At 42.3% G+C, this 20,702-nt stretch overlaps 1 protein-coding gene across 1 annotated transcript in view; it reads right to left on the reverse strand.

The window, feature by feature from the left end:
• LOC121538334 (adhesion G-protein coupled receptor G4-like) overlaps positions 1-20,702 on the reverse strand; it is a 51,873-nt gene that overhangs the window by 29,246 nt on the left and 1,925 nt on the right. The window contains exons 3-8 of the mRNA XM_045206574.1: positions 16,806-16,837; positions 15,554-16,180; positions 15,018-15,098; positions 14,786-14,893; positions 14,519-14,610; positions 13,296-13,321 (exon numbers count right to left, since the gene is read on the reverse strand). Of these exons, the coding sequence (XP_045062509.1) occupies positions 13,296-13,321; positions 14,519-14,610; positions 14,786-14,893; positions 15,018-15,098; positions 15,554-16,180; positions 16,806-16,837 (966 nt within the window). The remainder of the gene's footprint in view (positions 1-13,295; positions 13,322-14,518; positions 14,611-14,785; positions 14,894-15,017; positions 15,099-15,553; positions 16,181-16,805; positions 16,838-20,702) is intronic.

Below are 20,702 nucleotides of genomic sequence, written 5' to 3' on the forward strand. Positions count from 1 at the left end.
TGCTAAATGATGTAAATGTAAATGTAATCTCAGAGCCTATACCAAGGCAGGACATAGTTAAGTGATAATGCCCGATAAACCGGCGTTTGGAGGATATATTGGCATGGGTGTTGTTCAAACCGTGCCAATATATCTTCCAAACACCGGCTTCGAGGGCATTATCACTTTTATACAAGGGGTTACCAACATATTCAAATAACGATTGACATATTTTCATTAAAAACGTTATTTTGATTAATATATTCATACTATTTCATCCTTCCACAAGATATAGTCCCGACACAAATATAGGGTTGCTACCCAAGCCGGCTGGTCGTTCGTTCTATTGGTTCGGTTGCCAGAGACGCGACCCAGTCATTTAGTATTTTTGTTCTGTAACTATGGACGCGACTCAGTCGTTCGTTCTTAATGTTCCATTGCCATCCTGGCTGACAACGTTCTTATCCTTTGCTTGCTAGCTAGCCAAATACGCCTAATTTACAGTAACGTCAAACATCAAGAAGAATAACAACAGTAGCTGCATTTGCATTTATTTAAGCTGTTTTCTAGTGACATTTATTTGGATACATCCATAATAATGAGCTAATGAGGCGCGATTTCGCCTGGCATGGAAAATGTGCTCTCTCATCACGACACTGTTGTTCAGAGGAGTTAGCCAACAACATAGCTAACAAAATCACTTAAAACACTGAAGCTGTAAAGACTGCAAACTAGCTGCACTTCGTTTCGTTTTACCTTTTTTCAATTGCCATTTCTTTGTATATATCCATAAAAATGATGCCAACTGATTCATGATTTCGAGTGGCTGAGAAACGCTACCTGCCTGTCTCGTCCCGACTCCCGATCCCTACACGTTCATTACTATGGGACAGTTGGAGATCGAATTTGAATATTGAAACAATTTTGCAAATGTTGGAGAGACAGACAGCAAGGTTTATACAAATCTCTGCTGTTGAAAACGAAATGTTAGTCTAAAAGAAATGTGAGATAATGTCTAGATGCTTTTTATATTGGAGATCAAGTTTATAATTTGCCTGGCTGGGCTGATGAGACAGTGGATTGCGCAGTCAAATGGTACAGAGTAAATAGTCATTTTAACGTAATAGATTTACTGGTAATTTGTAGAATAGACACCGGCTGGAATGCGCTTTTAACCAATCCGCATTCAGGATTAGACCCACCCGTTGTATAAAAACCCAATAATCTATTGATAAACTAAATATTGAAAAAAAATTAGTATTTTGCATGCAATGGCCTAATGCCAATAGTTCAAAATTATTCAGCAAATAAAAGGTGTTATTGTCACCATAACAGGTTTTAATGCTCTTTCACACGTGCACAGTTTAACCATGCGTATGTATTGCGTGCGCCAAATTTATAAATCTCAATATTTTTGTATGTGCTGCAGACTTTTCAGAAATGGCGCATGTAGAAATTGAGTGTGAAATTTAAGCAACATTTATGAGGCCACAGTTCTTTAGACATCAGTGCCCCCACCCCGTCCATTGGTTGAACAGTTGTTCTGCCCTCTACGAGCAGGTTGACATAATACTAGCAGGTTGACATAAAGTGTAGTCAATTTTGTTCTAAGGCCAAAAACAATCTGATTGGTTAAGGGTAGAACACATCCGATTGGTTTCTAAAAGGTCAATGGGCAATGTTTAACAGATCCACCATTTTTGAAAACATGGTGGAGGTTTGAACTGAGAATCTGGTCAAAATAATTGTTAGCCTACAAGTTGTAATGTTTTGAAATCATTATTGTGTTACAGTTTCCGCGTTCAAAATAACTGGGAACTCAGAAATCTCCGACTTCCGACTTCAGTGTGTTCAAGACAACTGGGAACTCGGGGAAAAAACTAACTCAACTGGGAAAAACCTTTTTTGAACAGTCATCCAACTCGGAATCCCTTGTCGGAAACTCTGGCATCTTTCTAGAGCTCCGACGTACCTGAAGATCACTGACGTCATGATTTGACCTCGTATTTTTTTCAGAATTCCCAGTTGTCTTGAAAGCACCAAGTAGTCAGACAAATGTGACAATATCTCCTGACTTGAGGCAAAGAGTAGAATGTAGCAAGCTAGCAGCAACATGTTAAGCTAATCAGAGCAAACTAGCTAAGCATTTAGCAACCTCTTAGCTACTCATGTTGAATTAATAAATAGAGCTACAGTGCCTTGCAAAAGTATTCATCCACTTTGGCGTTTTTCCCATTTTGTTGCATTACAACCTGTAATTTAAATTGATTTTATTTGGATTTCATGTAATGGACATACACAAAATAGTCAAAATTGGTGAAGTGAATTCTAAAAAATAAATAACAGAAAGGTGGTGCATGCATATGTATTCACCCCCTTTGCTATGAAGCCCCTAAATAAGATCTGGTGCAACCAATTACCTTCAGAAGTCACATAATTAGTTAAATAAAGTGCATGTGTGCAATCTAAGTGTCACATGATCTGTCACATGATCTCAGTATATATACACCTGTTCTGAAAGGCCCCAGAGTCTGCAACACCACTAAGCAAGGGGCACCACCAAGTAAGCGGCACCATGAAGACCAAGGAGCTCTCCAAACAGGTCAGGGACAAAGTTGTGGAGAAGTACAGATCAGTGTTGGGTAATACAAATATATTAGAAACTTTGAACATCCCACAGAGCACCATTAAATCCATTATTTTAAAAAATGGAAAGAATATGGCACCACAACAAACCTGCCAAGAGAGGTCCGCCGACCAAAACTCACGGACCAGGCAAGGTGGGCATTAATCAGAGAGGCAACAAAGAGACCAAAGATAACCCTGAAGGAGCTGCAAAGCTCCACAGCGGAGATTGGAGTATCTGTCTATAGGACCACTTTAAGCCGTACACTCCACAGAGCTGGGCTTTACGGAAGAGTGGCCAGAAAAAAGCCATTGCTTAAAGAAAAAAATAAGCAAACACGTTTGGTGTTCAATGCTGGCATTAAGATTGCATTGAATGAGCTGTATAAAGCCATAAATCAGCAGGAAAACGCTCATCCAGATGCAGCGCTCCTAGTGGCCGGGGACTTTAATGCAGGGAAACTTAAATCCGTTCTACCTAATTTCTACCAGCATGTTAAATGTGCAACCAGAGGAAAAAAAACTCTAGACCACCTTTACTCCACACACAGAGACGCATACAAAGCTCTCCCTCGCCCTCCATTTGGCAAATCTGACCATAACTCTATCCTCCTGATTCCTGCTTATAAGCAAAAACTAAAGCAGGAAGCACCAGTGACTCGGTTAATAAAAAAGTGGTCAGATGACACAGATGCTAAGCTACAGGACTGTTTTGCTAGCACAGACTGGAACATGTTCCGGGATTCTTCAGATAGCATTGAGGAGTACACCACATCAGTCACTGGCTTCATCAATAAGTGCATCGATGATGTCGTCCCCCACAGTGACCGTACGTACATACCCCAACCAGAAGCCATGGATTACAGGAAACATCCGCACTGAGCTAAAGGGTAGAGCTGCCGCTTTCAAGGAGCGGGACTCTAACCCGGACGCTTATAAGAAATCCCGCTATGCCCTCCGACGAACCATCAAACAGGCAAAGAGTCAATACAGGACTAAGATTGAATCGTACTACACTGGCTCTGACGCTCGTCGGATGTGGCAGGGCTTGAAAACTATTACAGACTACAAAGGGAAGCACAGCCGCGAGCTGCCCAGTGACACAAGACTTCCAGACGAGCTAAACCACTTCTATGCTCGCTTCGAGGCAAGCAACACTGAAGCATGCATGAGAGCACCAGCTGTTCCGGATGACTATGTGATCACGCTCTCCGTAGCCGATGTGAGTAAGACTTTTAAGCAGGTCAACATTCACAAGGCCGCAGGGCCAGACGGATTACCAGGACGTGTACTCCGAGCATGTGCTGACCAACTGGCAAGTGTCTTCACTGACATTTTCAACATGTCCCTGACTGAGTCTGTAATACCAACATGTTTCAAGCAGACCACCATAGTCCCCGTGCCCAAGGACTCTAAGATAACCTGCCTAAATGACTACCGACCCGTAGCACTGACGTCTGTAGCCATGAAGTGCTTCGAAAGGCTGGTCATGGCTCAAATCAACAGCATTATCCCAGAAACCCTAGACCCACTCCAATTTGCATACCGTCCCAACAGATCCACAGATGATGCAATCTCTATTGCACTCCACACTGCCCTTTCCCACCTGGACAAGAGGAACACCTACGTGAGAATGCTATTCATTGACTACAGCTCAGCATTCAACACCATAGTGCCCTCAAAGCTCATCACTAAGCTAAGGATCCTAGGACTAAACACCTCCCTCTGCAACTGGATCCTGGACTTCCTGACAGGCCGCCCCCAAGTGGTAAGGGTAGGTAACAACACATCTGCCACACTGATCCTCAACACGGGGGCCCCTCAGGGGTGCGTGCTCAGTCCCCTCCTGTACTCCCTGTTCACCCATGACTGCATGGCCAGGCACGACTCCAACACCATCATTAAGTTTGCCGACGACACAACAGTGGTAGGCCTGATCACCGACAACGATGAGACAGCCTATAGGGAGGAGGTCAGAGACCTGGCCGTGTGGTGCCAGGACAACAACCTCTCCCATAACGTGACCAAGACAAAGGAGATGATTGTGGACTACAGGAAAAAAAGAAGACTGAGCACGCCCCCATTCTCATCGACAGGGCTGTAGTGGAACAGGTTGAGAGCTTCAAGTTCCTTGGTGTCCACATCACCAACGAACTATCATGGTCCAAACACACCAAGACAGTCGTGAAGAGGGCACGACAAAGCCTATTCCCCCCAGGAGACTGAAAAGATTTGGCATGGGTCCTCAGATCCTCAAAAAATTCTACAGCTGCACCATCGAGAGCATCCTGACTGGTTGCATCACCGCCTGGTATGGCAACTGCTTGGCCTCCGACCGCAAGGCACTACAGAGGGTAGTGCATACGGCCCAGTACATCACTGGGGCCAAGCTTCCTGCCATCCAGGACCTCTATACCAGGCGGTGTCAGAGGAAAGCCCTCAAAATTGTCAAAGACTCCAGCCACCCTAGTCATAGACTGTTCTCTCTGCTACCGCACGGCAAGCGGTACCGGAGTGCCAAGTCTAGGTCCAAAAGACTTCTCAACAGCTTCTACCCCCAAGCCATAAGACTCCTGAACAGCTAATCATGGCTACCCAGACTATTTGCACTGCCCCCCCACCCCATCCTTTTACGCTGCTGCTACTCTGTTAATTATTTATGCATAGTCACTTTAACTCTGCCCACATGTACATATTACTTCAACTACCTCAACTAGCCGGTGCCCCCGCACATTGACTCTGCACCGGCACCCCCCTGTATATATAGCCTCCCTACTGTTATTTTATTTTACTTCTGCTCTTTTTTCTCAACACTTTTTTTGTTGTTGTTTAATTTTTACTTTTTTGTTAAAAATAAATGCACTGTTGGTTAAGGGCTGTAAGTAAGCATTTCACTGTAATGTCTGCACCTGTTGTATTCGGCTCATGTGGCCAATAAAATTTGATTTGATTTGATTTGAAAAGGCATGTGGGAGACTCCCCAAACATATGGAAGAATGTACTCTGGTCTCATGAGACTCAAATTGAGCTTTTTGGCCATCAAGGAAAACGCTATGTCTAGCGCAAACCAACACCTCTCATCACCCCGAGAACACCATGTGGGGATGTTTTTCATCGGCAGGGACTGGGAAACTGGTCAGAATTGAAGGAATGATGGATGGCGCTAAATACAGGGAAATTCTTGAGGAAACCTGTTTCAGTCTTCCAGAGATTTGAGACTGGGACGGAGGTTCACCTTCCAGCAGGACAATGACCCTAAGCATACTGTTAAATTAACACTCAAGTGGTTTAAGGGGAAACATTTAAATGTCTTGGAATGGCCTAGTCAAAGCCCAGACCTCAATCCAATTGAGAATCTGTGGTATGACTTAAAGATTGCTGTACACCAGCGGAACCCATCCAACTTGAAGGAGCTGGAGCAGTTTTGCCTTGATGAATGGGCAACAATCCCAGTGGCTAGATGTGCCAAGCTTATAGAGACATACCCCAAGAGACTTGCAGCTGTAATTGCTGCAAAAGGTGTCTCTACAAAGTATTGACTTTGGGGGGGTGAATAGTTATGCATGCTCAAGTTTTCTGTTTTTTTGTCTTATTTCTTGTTTGTTTCACAATAAAACATCTTCAAAGTGGTAGGCATGTTGTGTAAATCTAATGATACAAACCCCCAAAACATCCATTTTAATTCCAGGTTTTAAGGCAAAAAAAATAGGAAAAATGCCAAGGGGGGTGAATACTTTCGCAAGCCACTGTACCTAGCTAGCTAGGTGTCAAATATACAAGTAAGTCAGCTAACATTTATTTTATTGACATTTTTAGTTGAATAAGCTACTGTATATAAAAAAATAAAAAACGGGGATGGATAGCAATGCTGCCCCAGCAGCAGCAACATAAAATGCTTAGAGATAGCTACCTAGCTAAGTCTCCATAGTTTCCTAGTTCTGACTAGCATGTGAACACGTCAACCGATGGGTTAGCTGACAATGTCACGAAAATTATGTGAACACTTAAATGGGGTAGAAGTCCTTGAGTTGTTGTGATTCTGGATGGCCAGATAGCTACCAACAATGACAAGACATTTCCATGTGGGGAATCGTAAGTGACCAGTTTCAGCTAGTTTCATCTTGTTTTGAGGTGTTTTGACTGATTTCATGTCAATGCTAGTGTAACAGCTTTGGTTATGTTGCCACTTGACACTGCAGAAATATGTATTTGATGTTTATTTATTCCTATTGGTTGGTTGCAGTTACATATCAATAAGGTGTTATGCCATTGGTCATGCTTGCAGATAGGGGGAGGTCGCAAAACAAAATTCTTCCCAGTCTGATATTGACATGCAAGCGGTAGGTCACGTTCTGAAATACTGTATTCTACACTGAACAAAAATATAAACTGTTGGGTTCTATTTTTCTCATAATTGGATCTGTATGTGATGAATAGCTTGGAAGGAATGCATTAATGAGGAGCATAGGTTTGAACTGTACTGATATGGATTGTTTCACATAGCAGGCTGTGATTCATGTGTGGAACGTTAGGGGAAGGACAGATAAGACTTGTATTTCTTACAGATACGAACACTGCCTCTTTGTTGTCTGTGAACCGTCCTTGGATGTAGGAACGTACAGTCTTTTGGGTGCTGACTCCACAGGTTATTATGATAGCAACTTATGCCTGGGAACAGTGGAGCGCAGAGGGGTTGGGACCAACCCATGCGCCAACAGATTGGCTGAGTAAAGTCTAAACCACACTCAGTCCTTTACTCTGATTGGCCAACAGAAGAGGTGGGAACTATCTGTCAGAGTATTTGAGAAAGAACCTGTAAACAATGTTTTAGTTCTCTGAGTGCCCTGCGAGGTATTTCAGTTGACCCGTATATATACGAACCTTCATACTTATCATACATACATTTTGCATATAATAAATTAAGCTTGGATTGAAGATCTCTTGATTCTTATTCCAATACCAGATTTGAATTACGCAATTTCTAACAAAACGTAACATTTAAAGTGTTGGTCCCATGTTTCATGAGCCGAAATAAAAGATCCCAGAAATGTTCCATACGCACAAAAAGTTTATTTCTCTAAAATGTTGTGCACAAATTTGTTTCAATCCCTTTTAGTGAGCATTTCTCCTTTGCCAAGATAATCCATCCACATGACAGGTGTGGCATATTAAGAACCTGATTAAACAGCATGATCATTACACAGGTGCACCTTGTGCTGGGGACAATCATTTATATTTACAATTGTGTATGAGTTCACTATGTACATGTCCTGCTGTGTATATATATGTGTACTGTTATGTGGGCAGCTTGTCTCTCCCTTTTCTGTTTCCCTTCCTCCTTGTTTTGTCCCCTCTTTGTCTGTTGTATCTGTATGTGTGTTTGTCCCCATTATGTGGGTGTGTCTGGAGTGGATCGGGGGGCGTGCTCAGGATCTGCCTCTCCTGTGCAGCTGCGGGTTGTTTCCAGTGATTCCTGCCTACGCAGCTGCATCCTATTCTCTCATCAACCTGCACTACTAATTCCTGGGCATGGCTCTCCACCGGCGCCAGATCGTTGTTCTTACTAGAGCGGTAACTTGGCTCACCAGTAGAGTAATTTTTTTTTGTCTTCAGCCTGGCTCTTTACTCTCCTTAACCTGTCGTTTGTTTTGTCTTCAGTTCAGACATACCTCCCAACCTGCCTGCCTGCCTCAGCCTCTCCTTCCTCCGGAGCCGACTAGCCCACTCTGTTCCTTTTCTTCAGTTGTTTTTGGACTAAGACAAATTGAACTTTTATTAAAATAATTTTTGTTTCTTCCACTCCCTTTGTCGTGTTTTGTTTCTCTGAGTGCTGGGTTTAACCATAGCCTAACATGTACGGTACCTGTTAGATATTAGGGGCATCCTGGGATGTGCTTTTGTATGTTATTGCTGTAAGAGCGAGTTGTTATGGTCACATTACATTGTTATGGTCACATTAGTGGCTAGGTACAGTGGTCCTCTGTAGCTCAATTGGTAGAGCATGGCGCTTGTAACGCCAGGGTAGTGGGTTTGATCCCCAGGACCACCCATATGTAAACATTTATGCACACACGACTGTAAGTCGCTTTGGATAAAAGTGTCTGCTAAATGGCGTATTATATTATATTATTATTAGCTCCCTGCTAATTCAGCTATTTCCATGCTAACAGACGAATCACGACTCTACAGCCATCAACATACTGTTGTCCTGCACATCTAATATGCTTCCTTGTCTCTATCGTCAGGTACTTACATTTATTGTATTTTGTAAAAATGATATCATTGTTATGATGCTGGATTACAAAATCCCCAGTCTGATATTGACATGCAAGTGACGAATCACTAATCTACAGCCATCAACATACTGTTGTACTGCACATCTAATATGCTTCCTTTTATCTATCCTCAAAATTAACACCAGTCAACTGGAATCGCTGGCTGGACAGTGCTTTCTTTAAAAACACAACGCAAGAGAGTTATAAAGTACGATCACATCTGTTACACTGGTGCCGAGACCAGTCTTCTTGTCTTCACTGGACAGCTGTTACACTAATATGGCAAACGTTTGCTAGCTAGCTAACCAACAACTTTAACGATGTGCTCATTGTGCAAATGTATTTACGTTTTCAATAGACATTGGAGACAAAATATAGTTTACATGTTGTCAACATTCTAAGCCAACCCCATTAGTTGTGCACGCGTCGGTTTTGTTGCTAAACATCCAACCCAAACCAACCTGTCTATTGTACACCTCTGATAAGACAAGACATTTAAAAAAAAATTTGCACCTGCCCCCTAAAAGGTCTGTGTACGGCCTGCCCTTCAATGTTTACTACCTAGAGTAAACCTTCCTGTAGGAGCCTTACCCACTGGGCACAGACGTCAGTTCAACATCTAGTTTTGATTTACATTTGGTTGAGTTGTCAACTACTGTGAATTTAACGTGAAATCAAGAAAAAATGTCACCATGTCATTGGATTTAAGTTAAAAGTTGGTTGAAAAAAACACAAAATGTCCTGACTACAAATCCTATCAGTTTTCCACGTTGATTCAATGTCATCACATAGATTATTATATATTTTAATGACGTGGAAACAACGTGGGACAATGTTTCACTTCTTGAATAATAAACAGTAGGACAATGTTTTACTGCTTGCATAATAAACCTTAGGACAATGTTTCACTCTGACAGCAGAGGCGTTCCGTTCACGGCCCCATAACACTGATTATCCCCATCATTCAGTTATTGGACTTGTCTGGTTATCTTCACGCAATATTAATATCTGTGTTGTCAGACATCAGTAGCCTAATAATTCAATTGAAGGAAATTGATTATTGCTTGATTGCTAGCAGAGAGAGATCCACCAGTGTCATATCTGTGAGTAGGTGATTGTGTGCACACACGGAAGACTGCATAAAACAGGATTGTATTGTGTGTAGAAGTTAATTGAAGGATCGCCTCGCGGAGCCGTCGCTATGGCAACAGTTTTTATTTTATTTTTAAACCTCTGACCGTATTCACAGCCCTGGCATTGAACAGGTAAAAAGCTGAATATTGTCATAATACTAAGAGCACACGTTCTCAGAAAAACAAACACAAATTCTCAGAATGACGTAAAGGGGTAAGAGTACTCGGCCACTGTTTGTTTTGAATAAAGCTTTTTCTTTTCATTTTGCCTGACTAAACAAAGTCTACTGTTCCGTGGAATATAATACACATAATTTGACTTTACAGTATCATACATGGTGCTCTCACCATAATCCATGCAGCCTTGAGAATTTCTGACCACGTGGCCTGACCATACAGTCCATTCAGAAAGTATTCAGACCCCTTGACTTTTTCCAAATTTTGTTACATTACAGCCTTATTCTAAAATTGATTAAATTGTTTTTTTCCCTCCTCAATCTACACACAATACCTCATAATGGCACAGCAAAAACAAATGTTTATATTGTTTTGTACACAAAAAAAAACACAAAATGGAAATAGTACATTTACATAAGTATTCAGACCCTTTTCTCAGTTCTTTGTTGAGCACCTTTGGCAGTGATTACAGCCTCGATTCTTCTTGGGTATGACGCTACAAGCTTGGCACACCTGTATTTGGGGAGTTTCTCCCATTCTTCTCTGCAGATCCTCTCAAGCACTGTCAGGTTGGATGGGGAGCGTCGCTGCACAGCTATTTTCAGGTCTCTCCAGAGATGTTCGATCAGGTTCAAGTACGGGCTCTGGCTGGGCCACTCAAGGACATTCAGAGACTTGTCCTGAAGCCACTCCTGCGGGGTTGTCTTGGATGTGTGCTTAGGGTCGTTGTCCTGTTGGAAGATGAACCTTCGCCCCAGTCTGAGGTCCTGAGCGCTCTGGAGAAGGCTTTCATCAAGGATCTCTCTTTACCTTTCTCCGTTCATCTTTCCCTCGATCCTGACTAGTCTCCCAGTCCCTGCCACTGAAAAACATCCACACAGCATGATGCTGACACCACCATGCTTCACCGTAGGGATGGTGCCAGGTTTCCTCTAGACGTGACGTTTGGCATTCAGGCCAAAGAGTTCAATCTTGGTTTCATCAGACCAGATAATCTTGTTTCTCATGGTCGGAGAGTTGTTTAGGTGCCTTTTGGCAAACTCTAAGCGGGCTGTCATGTGCCTTTAACTGAGGAGTGGCTTCCGTCTGGCTAATCTTACCATAAAGGCCTGATTGGTGGAGTGCTGTAGAGATGGTTGTCCATCTGGAAGGTTCTCCCATCTCCACAGAGGAACTCTGGAGCACTGTCAGAGTGACTATTGGGTTCTTGATCACCTCCCCCGATTGTTCAGTATGGCCGGGCGACCAGCTCTAGGAAGAGTCTTAGTGGTTCCACTGTGTTCTTGGGGACCTGTGTTCTTGGGGACCTTCAATGCTGCAGAAATGTTTTGGTACCCTTCCCCAGATCTGTGCCTCGACACAATCCTGTCTCGGAGCTCTATGGACAATCCCTTCAACCTAATGGCTTGGTTTTTGCTCTGACATGCACTGTCAACTGTGGGACCTTATATAGACAGGTGTGTGCCTTTCCAAATCATGTCCAATCAATTGAATTTACCACAGGTGGACTCTAATCAAGTTGTAGAAACATCTCAAGGATGATCAATGGAAACAGGATGCACCTGAGCTCAATTTCGAGTCTCTTAGCAAAGGGCCTGAATACTTATGTAAATGTAATATATACGTTTTTTAATTTGTAATTTATTTGTCAAATTTATAAAAACCTGTTTTTGCTTTGTCATTATGGGGTATTGTGTGTAGATTATTGAGGAACATCCATTTTAGGAAAAGGCTGTAACATAACAAAATGTGGAAAAAAGGAAGGGGTCTGAATACTTTCCAAATGCACTGTATGTACATATGTTTACCAATAAACGAGCATTGTTGCAAACGTAACATTAGCTGGGCCTCTCACCATATCCTGGAAGCCCTCGCACCACTGTTCTTCTCACAGATCATAGTTTCTGCCTTCTGGGCATCTGTGATTGGCCATATATACACACCCCTGATACTCTCATGGGTGTCCTCGGGACAGCTCCCTGGATCTGTAGAGGGGGAAAGAAGTCAGGCACTGTTCTTCTTTCCTGAAGTAATCACAGATCTGAGAAAGTATGATTGGTGACAGCAGTGGACACCATTCATTCACTTATCAAGTCTAATATACACTGAGTGCACAAAACATTAGGAACACCTGCTAGTTCCATGAAATAGACTGACCAGGTGAATCAAGTTAGAAGCTATGATCCCTTATTGATGTCAGTGTAGATGAAGGTGAGAAGACAGGTTAAATAAGTATTTTTAAGCCTTGAGACAATTGAGACATGGATTGTGTACGTGTGCCAAACAGAGGTTGAATTGGCAATTGTCTTTGAACGGCGTCTCCGGTTTGAGTGTGTCAAGAACTGCAACGCTGCTGGGTTTCTCACGCTTAACAGTTTCCCGTGTGTATAAAGAATGGGCCACCACCCAAAGGACATCCAGCCAACTTGACAGAACTGTGGGAAGCATTGGAGTCAACATGGGCCAGCATCCCTGTGGAATGCTTTCGACACCTTGTAGAGTCCATTCCCCAACGAATTGAGGCTGTTCTGAGGGCAAAAGGGGCTGCAACTCAATATTTGGAAGGTGTTCCTAATGTTTTGTACACTCAGTGTAGATCAGCAAATCGAATACAGATCGAGGAAAACCATACTGTACCTATATGTGAGACGTGAACGTCTCTGCTGTCTACCTGGATCTCTTCAACAAAATGGATCCCGGACAGAAGGTCATTGATGAGTCTCTGAGTGGTCGTGACGTTCCGTGCGTCAGTATCCTGAACGTGGAAGGTACATCTAAACCTATACAGACAACAAGGGGTGAGTACCCGAATCCATAGGCAGCTGCTAATAGACCAGGGTCCGTATGTATCAAGCGTCTCAGAGTAGGAGTGCTGATCTAGGATCAGGTCTTCCGTATCCATGTTATCTTATTCATTGTGATCTAAAAGGCTAAACTGATCCTAAATTAACACTGTGAGATGCATGATACATACGGCCCCTGATTCAGTAAATGATCGAATAATGGTTACTGTAATTCCAACTGCATACTAAATCAAGATGTAGTTTTCAGTATCTATCAAGGCGTTTCTGAATTCTCAGACATAGTTTGTTTCATCATCACTTACCTTTTCTGATGTCTCAGCACAGCAGTCTAACAGAGAAGACACCACAAGGAAGTATTTACTGTTCACTATTCATCAAACACACACAATTCATTGCTACTGGGCAACCATTTGTTTACTCATATTGAACGTTATTTGAAGACAAGGCCATAGACTTACAATGTGGTAATAAAGATTATGCTTATTAATTGTTACAATAGTATAGCTGGTTCCTTATTGCTGATGCTTTGTTTACCCAAATTAAATTGAACATTTAATTACACCCTAATCAATTTGCATGTTTGCTATAAACCAACATTTTAAAAGCATGCTCACCATCCCCATTCTTTGAGTCTCTTTTTTATCATTGTCCCTACAAAAGAACACATGGACAGAGGTGTAAAGTATCGAATTACAACTATTCTAGTTACTGTAATTGAGTAGCTTTTCAGAGAACTTGTGCTTTCTTTAGTATTTTTCAGTCAGTAATTGTACTTCTACTTGAGTAAAATGTAATGTAAGTAACAGTACTTCTACTTCAGTAGGATATTTCAGTAGCCTACTCTTTCCACCCCTGATTTTAGTTGCTTTGAATGTTTAATTTATTTTAAATATGTTCATAGTATAATAGTATTTTTACATACAGATGTTGCAATCATAAAGTAAATTAACTTAGTTCCTGCTATAAATGTATTTCCTCTCTTACTTTTTCAGTTGAATGCATGGAAAAGATCACGTGTAACAACGTTCAGGTACCCTTAGCGAAGTTAACTAATTATTATCAAGGTCAATGTTTTTATTTTTAAAGTAACTCAATTACTTTTACTCTGAGTACTTTTTAAATGATCTACTTTTTACTTTTACCGGAATAGTTTTCTTTTTACACCAGTCATTTTACTTCTACTTGAGCACAATTTCATTAAAGTAACAGTATTTCAACTTGAGTAGGATATTTCAGTACTCTTTCCACCCCTGCACATTGAAAGCAGTCTTGCTTTAATTATGCTATTTTACATGTAGCTGTATACATTCATGTAGGTAGGTGATGCCATTTGTGAATTATGAGGACTTACTTATAAGTCGATTTTAATATTTGGAAATGTAATGTGTTCATCCTGACTTCCCCAAGCTTTCTCTGAACCTGTAGCCAAGACATAAAGACACTGTTTCAAACGTTATACCGAAGAGAATGTTATTGTACATTTATCATCTTCCAATTCCAGTGCTGTCATTGTTGTGTTTCTTACCCACTTCTGAATGGTCTTCCTTGGGTCGTTGCCAGTTACAGTAGTTGTCATGTTCAGTTTTATATGAACTCTGTAGAAGGTGGATGCAATGCCTAATAACAGCATAACAGTGGAAATCATTGTACATTTGAACAGCCTTCATCTCTAACCTTGGATATTGCACCCATGGAGACAGACAGAACTTCAGAGCCACTGATATTCTTCTATGAAAATGAAGCATATTTTTTGCGTTCGCAGACTCTAATCAAATGTGTCTTATTGGCTTACCTGTTCCTGTGGAGTTGAGGTCTGAAGGTTCTTTGGTTGTAGACAGGCCAATGGGACCTACAGGCAGTCCAAGGGATGGTTGCTGTGTCTCTGTAGGGGTTACAGCGTCTACAGACAAGAAATGAACCCGCTTCTTTACAATAGATATGTGAAAATGTATTGGAAGCCAATTTCAGGTCCTCCTTAGTGCATAGCAGTTCAACATTTTTATTTTATGAAATAACTTTGTCACCTGATATATTGGTGCTGGTTGGTGAACCAGGAGTGGTGTTGGTGACAGCGGGAGGAGAGGCTGTCACATTGGGGAAAGACCCTGTGAAGAAGGGAGATATTACAAATAGGTATGCATAACAGTGTGCAAAAATGTGAATGTTCATTCCATTTGCATCCATATGTATGCTTTGTGTGTGTGTGCATGCTATTTGTATGTGTTTGAATATGTACATTGAGTGTACAAAACATTAAGAACACCTGCTCTTTCCATCACAGACTGACCAGGTGAATCCAGGTGAAAGCTATGATCCCTTATTGATGTCACTTGTTAAATCCACTTCAATCAGTGTAGATGAAGGGGAGAATAAAAATCTGTTGATGTACCCTTGAGCAAGGCACTTAACCCTAATTGCTCCTATAAGTCGCTCTGGATAAAAGTGTCTACTAAATGACTAAAATGTAAATGTAAATGTATAACAATGGGGCCCTTTTAATAGGACTCAAAATAGCACCCACAATAGAATACAGTAGAACACAATAAGTATGGAAACTAACCACACTGGAGGTTAGTGTCATCTTCAGGTAGGCAAATCTGGTAATCCCAGTCGTTGGTGTCCCATCTCACCACGTTCCCATCAACACAGCTATGGGCCCTCAGCTCCTCAGCCGTCTGCTCATGCCCCCACATCCTGAACAGGCTGATGGCCCCCAGGAAGTTCTTCCCATTCTCAAACTCCATCACCCCACCCACTATGTTATGGGACACCCCCAGGGTCAGGGTGCCATTGTGGGCCAGTCGCCGGGGCAGGGTGGCGTTAACATGGGCATCCAGGCGACTGCTCCCATTGATGTAGAGCTGGAGCCTCTCGGAGTGGATGGACCAGGTGAGGCAGATGTTGTGCCAGCATTTCAGAGGCAGGTCCTCTGGTACGGACCACTGATGCCCAAACAGCCATGCCACCAGGAACCCTCCTCGGCCTGCCAGCCCCAGCTCTACCTGTCTCTTGCCAGGCGCCTTGTACACGAAGCCTGTCCACTCAGCTGTTGCAATCTCCCGGTGCAGGTGCACACACACACTGAGTTCTTCCAGGGGGGGCACTACGCACCCCTTATCCAGCTGCCACACACAGTGACGGCCCATGAACACCACTTTCTTACCCCACAGGCTGGAGCCTGGGGAGCCTGGTACAGACACAGAACCAATATCACACACTGACATTGGACATTTTTGGACATTTTGACAAAACTCCTCCAGTCTTCAGTCAATGCCATAATGCATTTTATTGATACTACTGTAACACTAATGTTTATACAATTGCTTCATAATTACTTTATTATACAGTATATTTATGAACATACCGGAGCATGGAAGATAGGTGGCTGCCAGTACCGACAAACACACAGTTATAAAACAGGGTCTCCTGGCAGAATCCATCACCAGTCTAAAGCCAAAAGAGAAACAATATCTCTCCATGTAAATGTCATGTCAGAAAAGTGGAACAATGACTATCTGCAAATAGAACCGTTATCAGTACAGTGCCCTCCATAATTATTGGGACAGTGAAGCATTTTTTCTTCTTTTGCATCCATACTCAAAGTTTGGATTTGAAAACAAATAATGACTATGAGGTTAAAGTACAGCATGTCAGCTTTCATTTGTGGGTACTATCATCCATATCAGGTGAACCGTTTAGAAATGTGTACATAGTCCCCCCACTTTGGGGGAGCAAAAGTATTGGGAAAAATGCACTTATGTATATTAAAGTAGACAGAGGGCACTGAACATGCAAACAAAACTATGACTTACCTGTGTCATTCCCCAGTCCAAAAAGCACTCTCCTTTGCCAGATAACACAAGCAAATGAGAGTTTAATAAACTGTCTCTTATGTGTCTATAATATTCAATGGAAGGTAAAGAGAAAAGGTTGACCTCCTGGGATAATAGTCTTTGTTGAATGAGGGAGACCTTAGTGTATTTCTCTATAAGAAGACCTCCACGCCCTCTCCTTTAGTACTCTAGGTTACTTATTAATTAGACACAGAGCAATAAAAATAACTAACGCAAGAGAAGGCAGCTGGACCATGATATGTAAAACTTTAGCTCTTAAAATATGGAAAAAAATAAGATTTCTACCCAACTTGGATGTACTGTATGTGTGTGCCTATGTACAGTACATTGCAAAAGTATTCATCCCCCTTGGCGTTTTTCCTATGTTGTTGCATTACAACCTGTAATTTAAATGGATATTTATTTGGATTTCATGTAATGGACATACACAAAATAGTCCAAATTGGTGAAGTGAAATTTAAAAAAGAACTTGTTTCAAACAATTATAAAAAATAAATAACGGAAAAGTGGTGCGTGCATATAATAATAAATAATATGCCATTTAGCAGACGCTTTTATCCAAAGCGACTTACAGTCGTGCGTGCATACATTTTTGTGTATGGGTGGTCCCGGGGATCGAACCCACTACCTTAGCGTTACAAGCGCCGTGCTCTACCAGCTGAGCTACAGAGGACCATATGTATTCACCCCCTTTGCTATGAAGCCCCTAAATAAGATCTGGTGCAACCAATGACCTTCAGAAGTCACATAATTAGTTAAATTAAGTCCACCTGTGTGCAATCTAAGTGTCACATGATCTGTCACATGATCTCAGTACATATACACCTGTTCTGAAAGGCCCCAGAGTCTGCAACACCACTAAGCAAGGGGCTCCACCAAGCAAGCGGCACCATAAAGACCAAGGAGCTCTCCAAACAGGTAAGGGACAAAGTTGTGGAGAAGTACAGATCAGTGTTGGGTTATAAAGAAATATTCGAAACTTTGAACATCCCACGGAGCACCATTAAATCCATTATTAAGAAATGGAAAGAATATGGCACCACAACAAACCTGCCAAAAGAGGGCCGCCTGCCCACCAAAACTCACGGACCAGGCAAGGAGGGCATTAATCAGAGAGGCAACAAAGAGACCAAAGATAACCCTGAAGGAGCTGCAAAGCTCCACAGCGGAGATTGGAGTATCTGTCCATAGGACCACTTTAAGCCGTACACTCCACAGAGCTGGGCTTTACGGAAGAGTGGCCAGAAAAAAGCCATTGCTTAAAGAAAAAAATAAGCAAACACGTTTGGTGTTCGCCAAAAGGCATGTGGGAGACTCCCCAAACATATAGAAGAAGGTACTCTGGTCAGATGAGACTAAAATTGAGCTTTTTGGCCATCAAGGAAAACGCTATGTCTGGCACAAACCCATGGTGGTGGCAGCATCATGCTGTGGGGAAGTTTTTCATCGGCAGGGACTGGGAAACTGGTCAGAATTGAAGGAATGATGGACGGTGCTAAATACAGGGAAATTCTTGAGGGAAACCTGTTTCAGTCTTCCAGATATTTGAGACTGGGACAGAGGTTCACCTTCCAGCAGGACAATGACCCTAAGCATACTGCTAAACCAACACTCGAGTGGTTTAAGGGGAAACATTTAAATGTCTTGGAATGGCCTAGTCAAAGCCCAGACCTCAATCCAATTGAGAATCTGTGATATGATTTAAAGATTGCTGTACACCAGCAGAACCCATCCAACTTGAAGGAGCTGGAGCAGTTTTGCCTTGAAGAATGGGCAAAAATCCCAGTGGCTAGATGTGCCAAGCTTATAGAGGCATACCCCAAGAGACTTGCAGCTGTAATTGCTGCAAAAGGTGGCTCTACAAAGTATTGACTTTGGGGGGGGTGAATAGTTATGCATGCTCAATTTTTATTTTTATTTTTTTATTTCTTGTTTGTATCACAAGAAAACATATTTTGCATCTTTAAAGTGGTAGGCATGTTGTGTAAATCAAATGATACAAACCCCCAAAAAATCAATTTTAATTCCAGGTTGTAAGGCAACAAAATAGGAAAAATGCCAACGGGGGTGAATACTTTTGCAAGCCACTGTATGTGAAAGGCTTTGATTTAGGTATTTTACTTGGTCCTTTCACTATATTATGACTATAATAAATGTTCCTGTTGATTTGGTATGCAGCTAACAGACAGACATGTCTAGAGAATGAGTCAGGGGTGTTGGGAAACTACCTGGTGTCTATACATCATAATCTCTGCCCTCATTAGCATAGATATGCACACAGATGCCACGCAGCAATGCATACCGAAAATACTTATTATTCTGTTTTTTTGTAACATTTAGATTCACGTTAATATTTAGGCTAATCATTCTAATAATAGTGACATAATTTCAATGCAAATTGAAAATATTCTTGCTGACATTTGACAAACTCCGTGCCGAATGGCATAGGAACTGAAATTGGAGACGGTTTACTATAATTGAGGAGAATAAAAGTGTAATCAGTCCTGTTGTATGATGGTACAGCATATGTTTAGTCTGAGAATAAGAGAGGCAATGTAAACTAAATATATAGGCTATAGAGTGTGTGTGTTTGTGCATGTGGGTGCCCACATGTCGTATGTGTGTGCGTAGCCCAAGATGTACTCTAAAGGAGCCTGCTGTTACTCCTTAAGGTCCAAGGCCCTTACAGTATATGTTATTTTCAGACGTACAGTGCATTCGGAAGGTATTCAGACCCCTTGACCTTTTCCACATTTTGCTATGTTACAGCTTTATTCTCAAATTGATTAGCAATCTACAAACAATACCCCATAATGACAAAGCGAAAAATTTTGCACATAAGTATTCAGACACTTTGCTATGAGACTCGAAATTTAGCTCAGGAGCATCCTGTTTCCATTGATCATCCTTGAAATGTTTCTACAACTTGATTGGAGTCCACTGTGGTAAATTCAATTGATTGGACATGATTTGGAAAGGCACACACCTGTCTATATAAGGTCCCACAGTTGACAGTGCATGTCAGAGCAAAAACCAAGCCATGAGGTCGAAGGGATTGTCCGTAGAGCTCCGAGACCGGATTGTGTCGAGGCACAGATCTGGGGTAGGGTACCAAAAAATGTCTGCAGCATTGAAGGTCCCCAAGAACACAGTGGCCTCCATCATTCTTAAATAGAAGAAGTTTGGAACCACCAAGACTCTTCCTAGAGCTGGCTGCCTGGCCAAACTGAGCAATTGGGGGAGAAGGGCCTTGGTCAGGGAGTTGACCAAGAACCCGATGGTTACTCTGACAGAGCTCCAGAGTTCCTCTGTGGAGATGGGAGAACCTTCCAGAAGGACAACCATCTCTGCAGCACTCCACCAATCAGGCCTTTATGGTAGAGCGGCCAGATGGAAGCCACTCCTCAGTAAAAGGCACATGACAGCTCGCTTGGAGTTTGCCAAAAGGCACCTAAAGGACTCTCAGACCATGAGAAATACGATTCTCTGGTCTGATGAAACCAAGATTGAACTCTTTGGCCTGAATGCCAAGCGTCACGTCTGGAGGAAACCTGGCACCATCCCTACGGTGAAGCATGGTGGTGGCAGCATCATGCTGTGGGGATGTTTTTCAGTGGCAGGGACTGGGAGACTAGTCAGGATCAAGCGAAAGATGAACGGAGCAAAGTACAGAGAGATCCTTAATGAAAACCTGCTCCAGAGCTCTCAGGACCTCAGACTGGGGCAAAGGTTCACCTTCCAACAGGACAACGACCCTAAGCACACAGCCAAGACAACGCAAGAGTTGCTTTGGGATAAGTCTCTGAATGTCCTTCAGTGGCCCAGCCAGAGCCCGGACTTGAACCCGATCTAACA

The sequence above is a fragment of the Coregonus clupeaformis genome, chromosome 3 (assembly GCF_020615455.1).
Source record: "Coregonus clupeaformis isolate EN_2021a chromosome 3, ASM2061545v1, whole genome shotgun sequence".
Taxonomy (NCBI): Eukaryota; Metazoa; Chordata; class Actinopteri; order Salmoniformes; family Salmonidae; genus Coregonus; species Coregonus clupeaformis.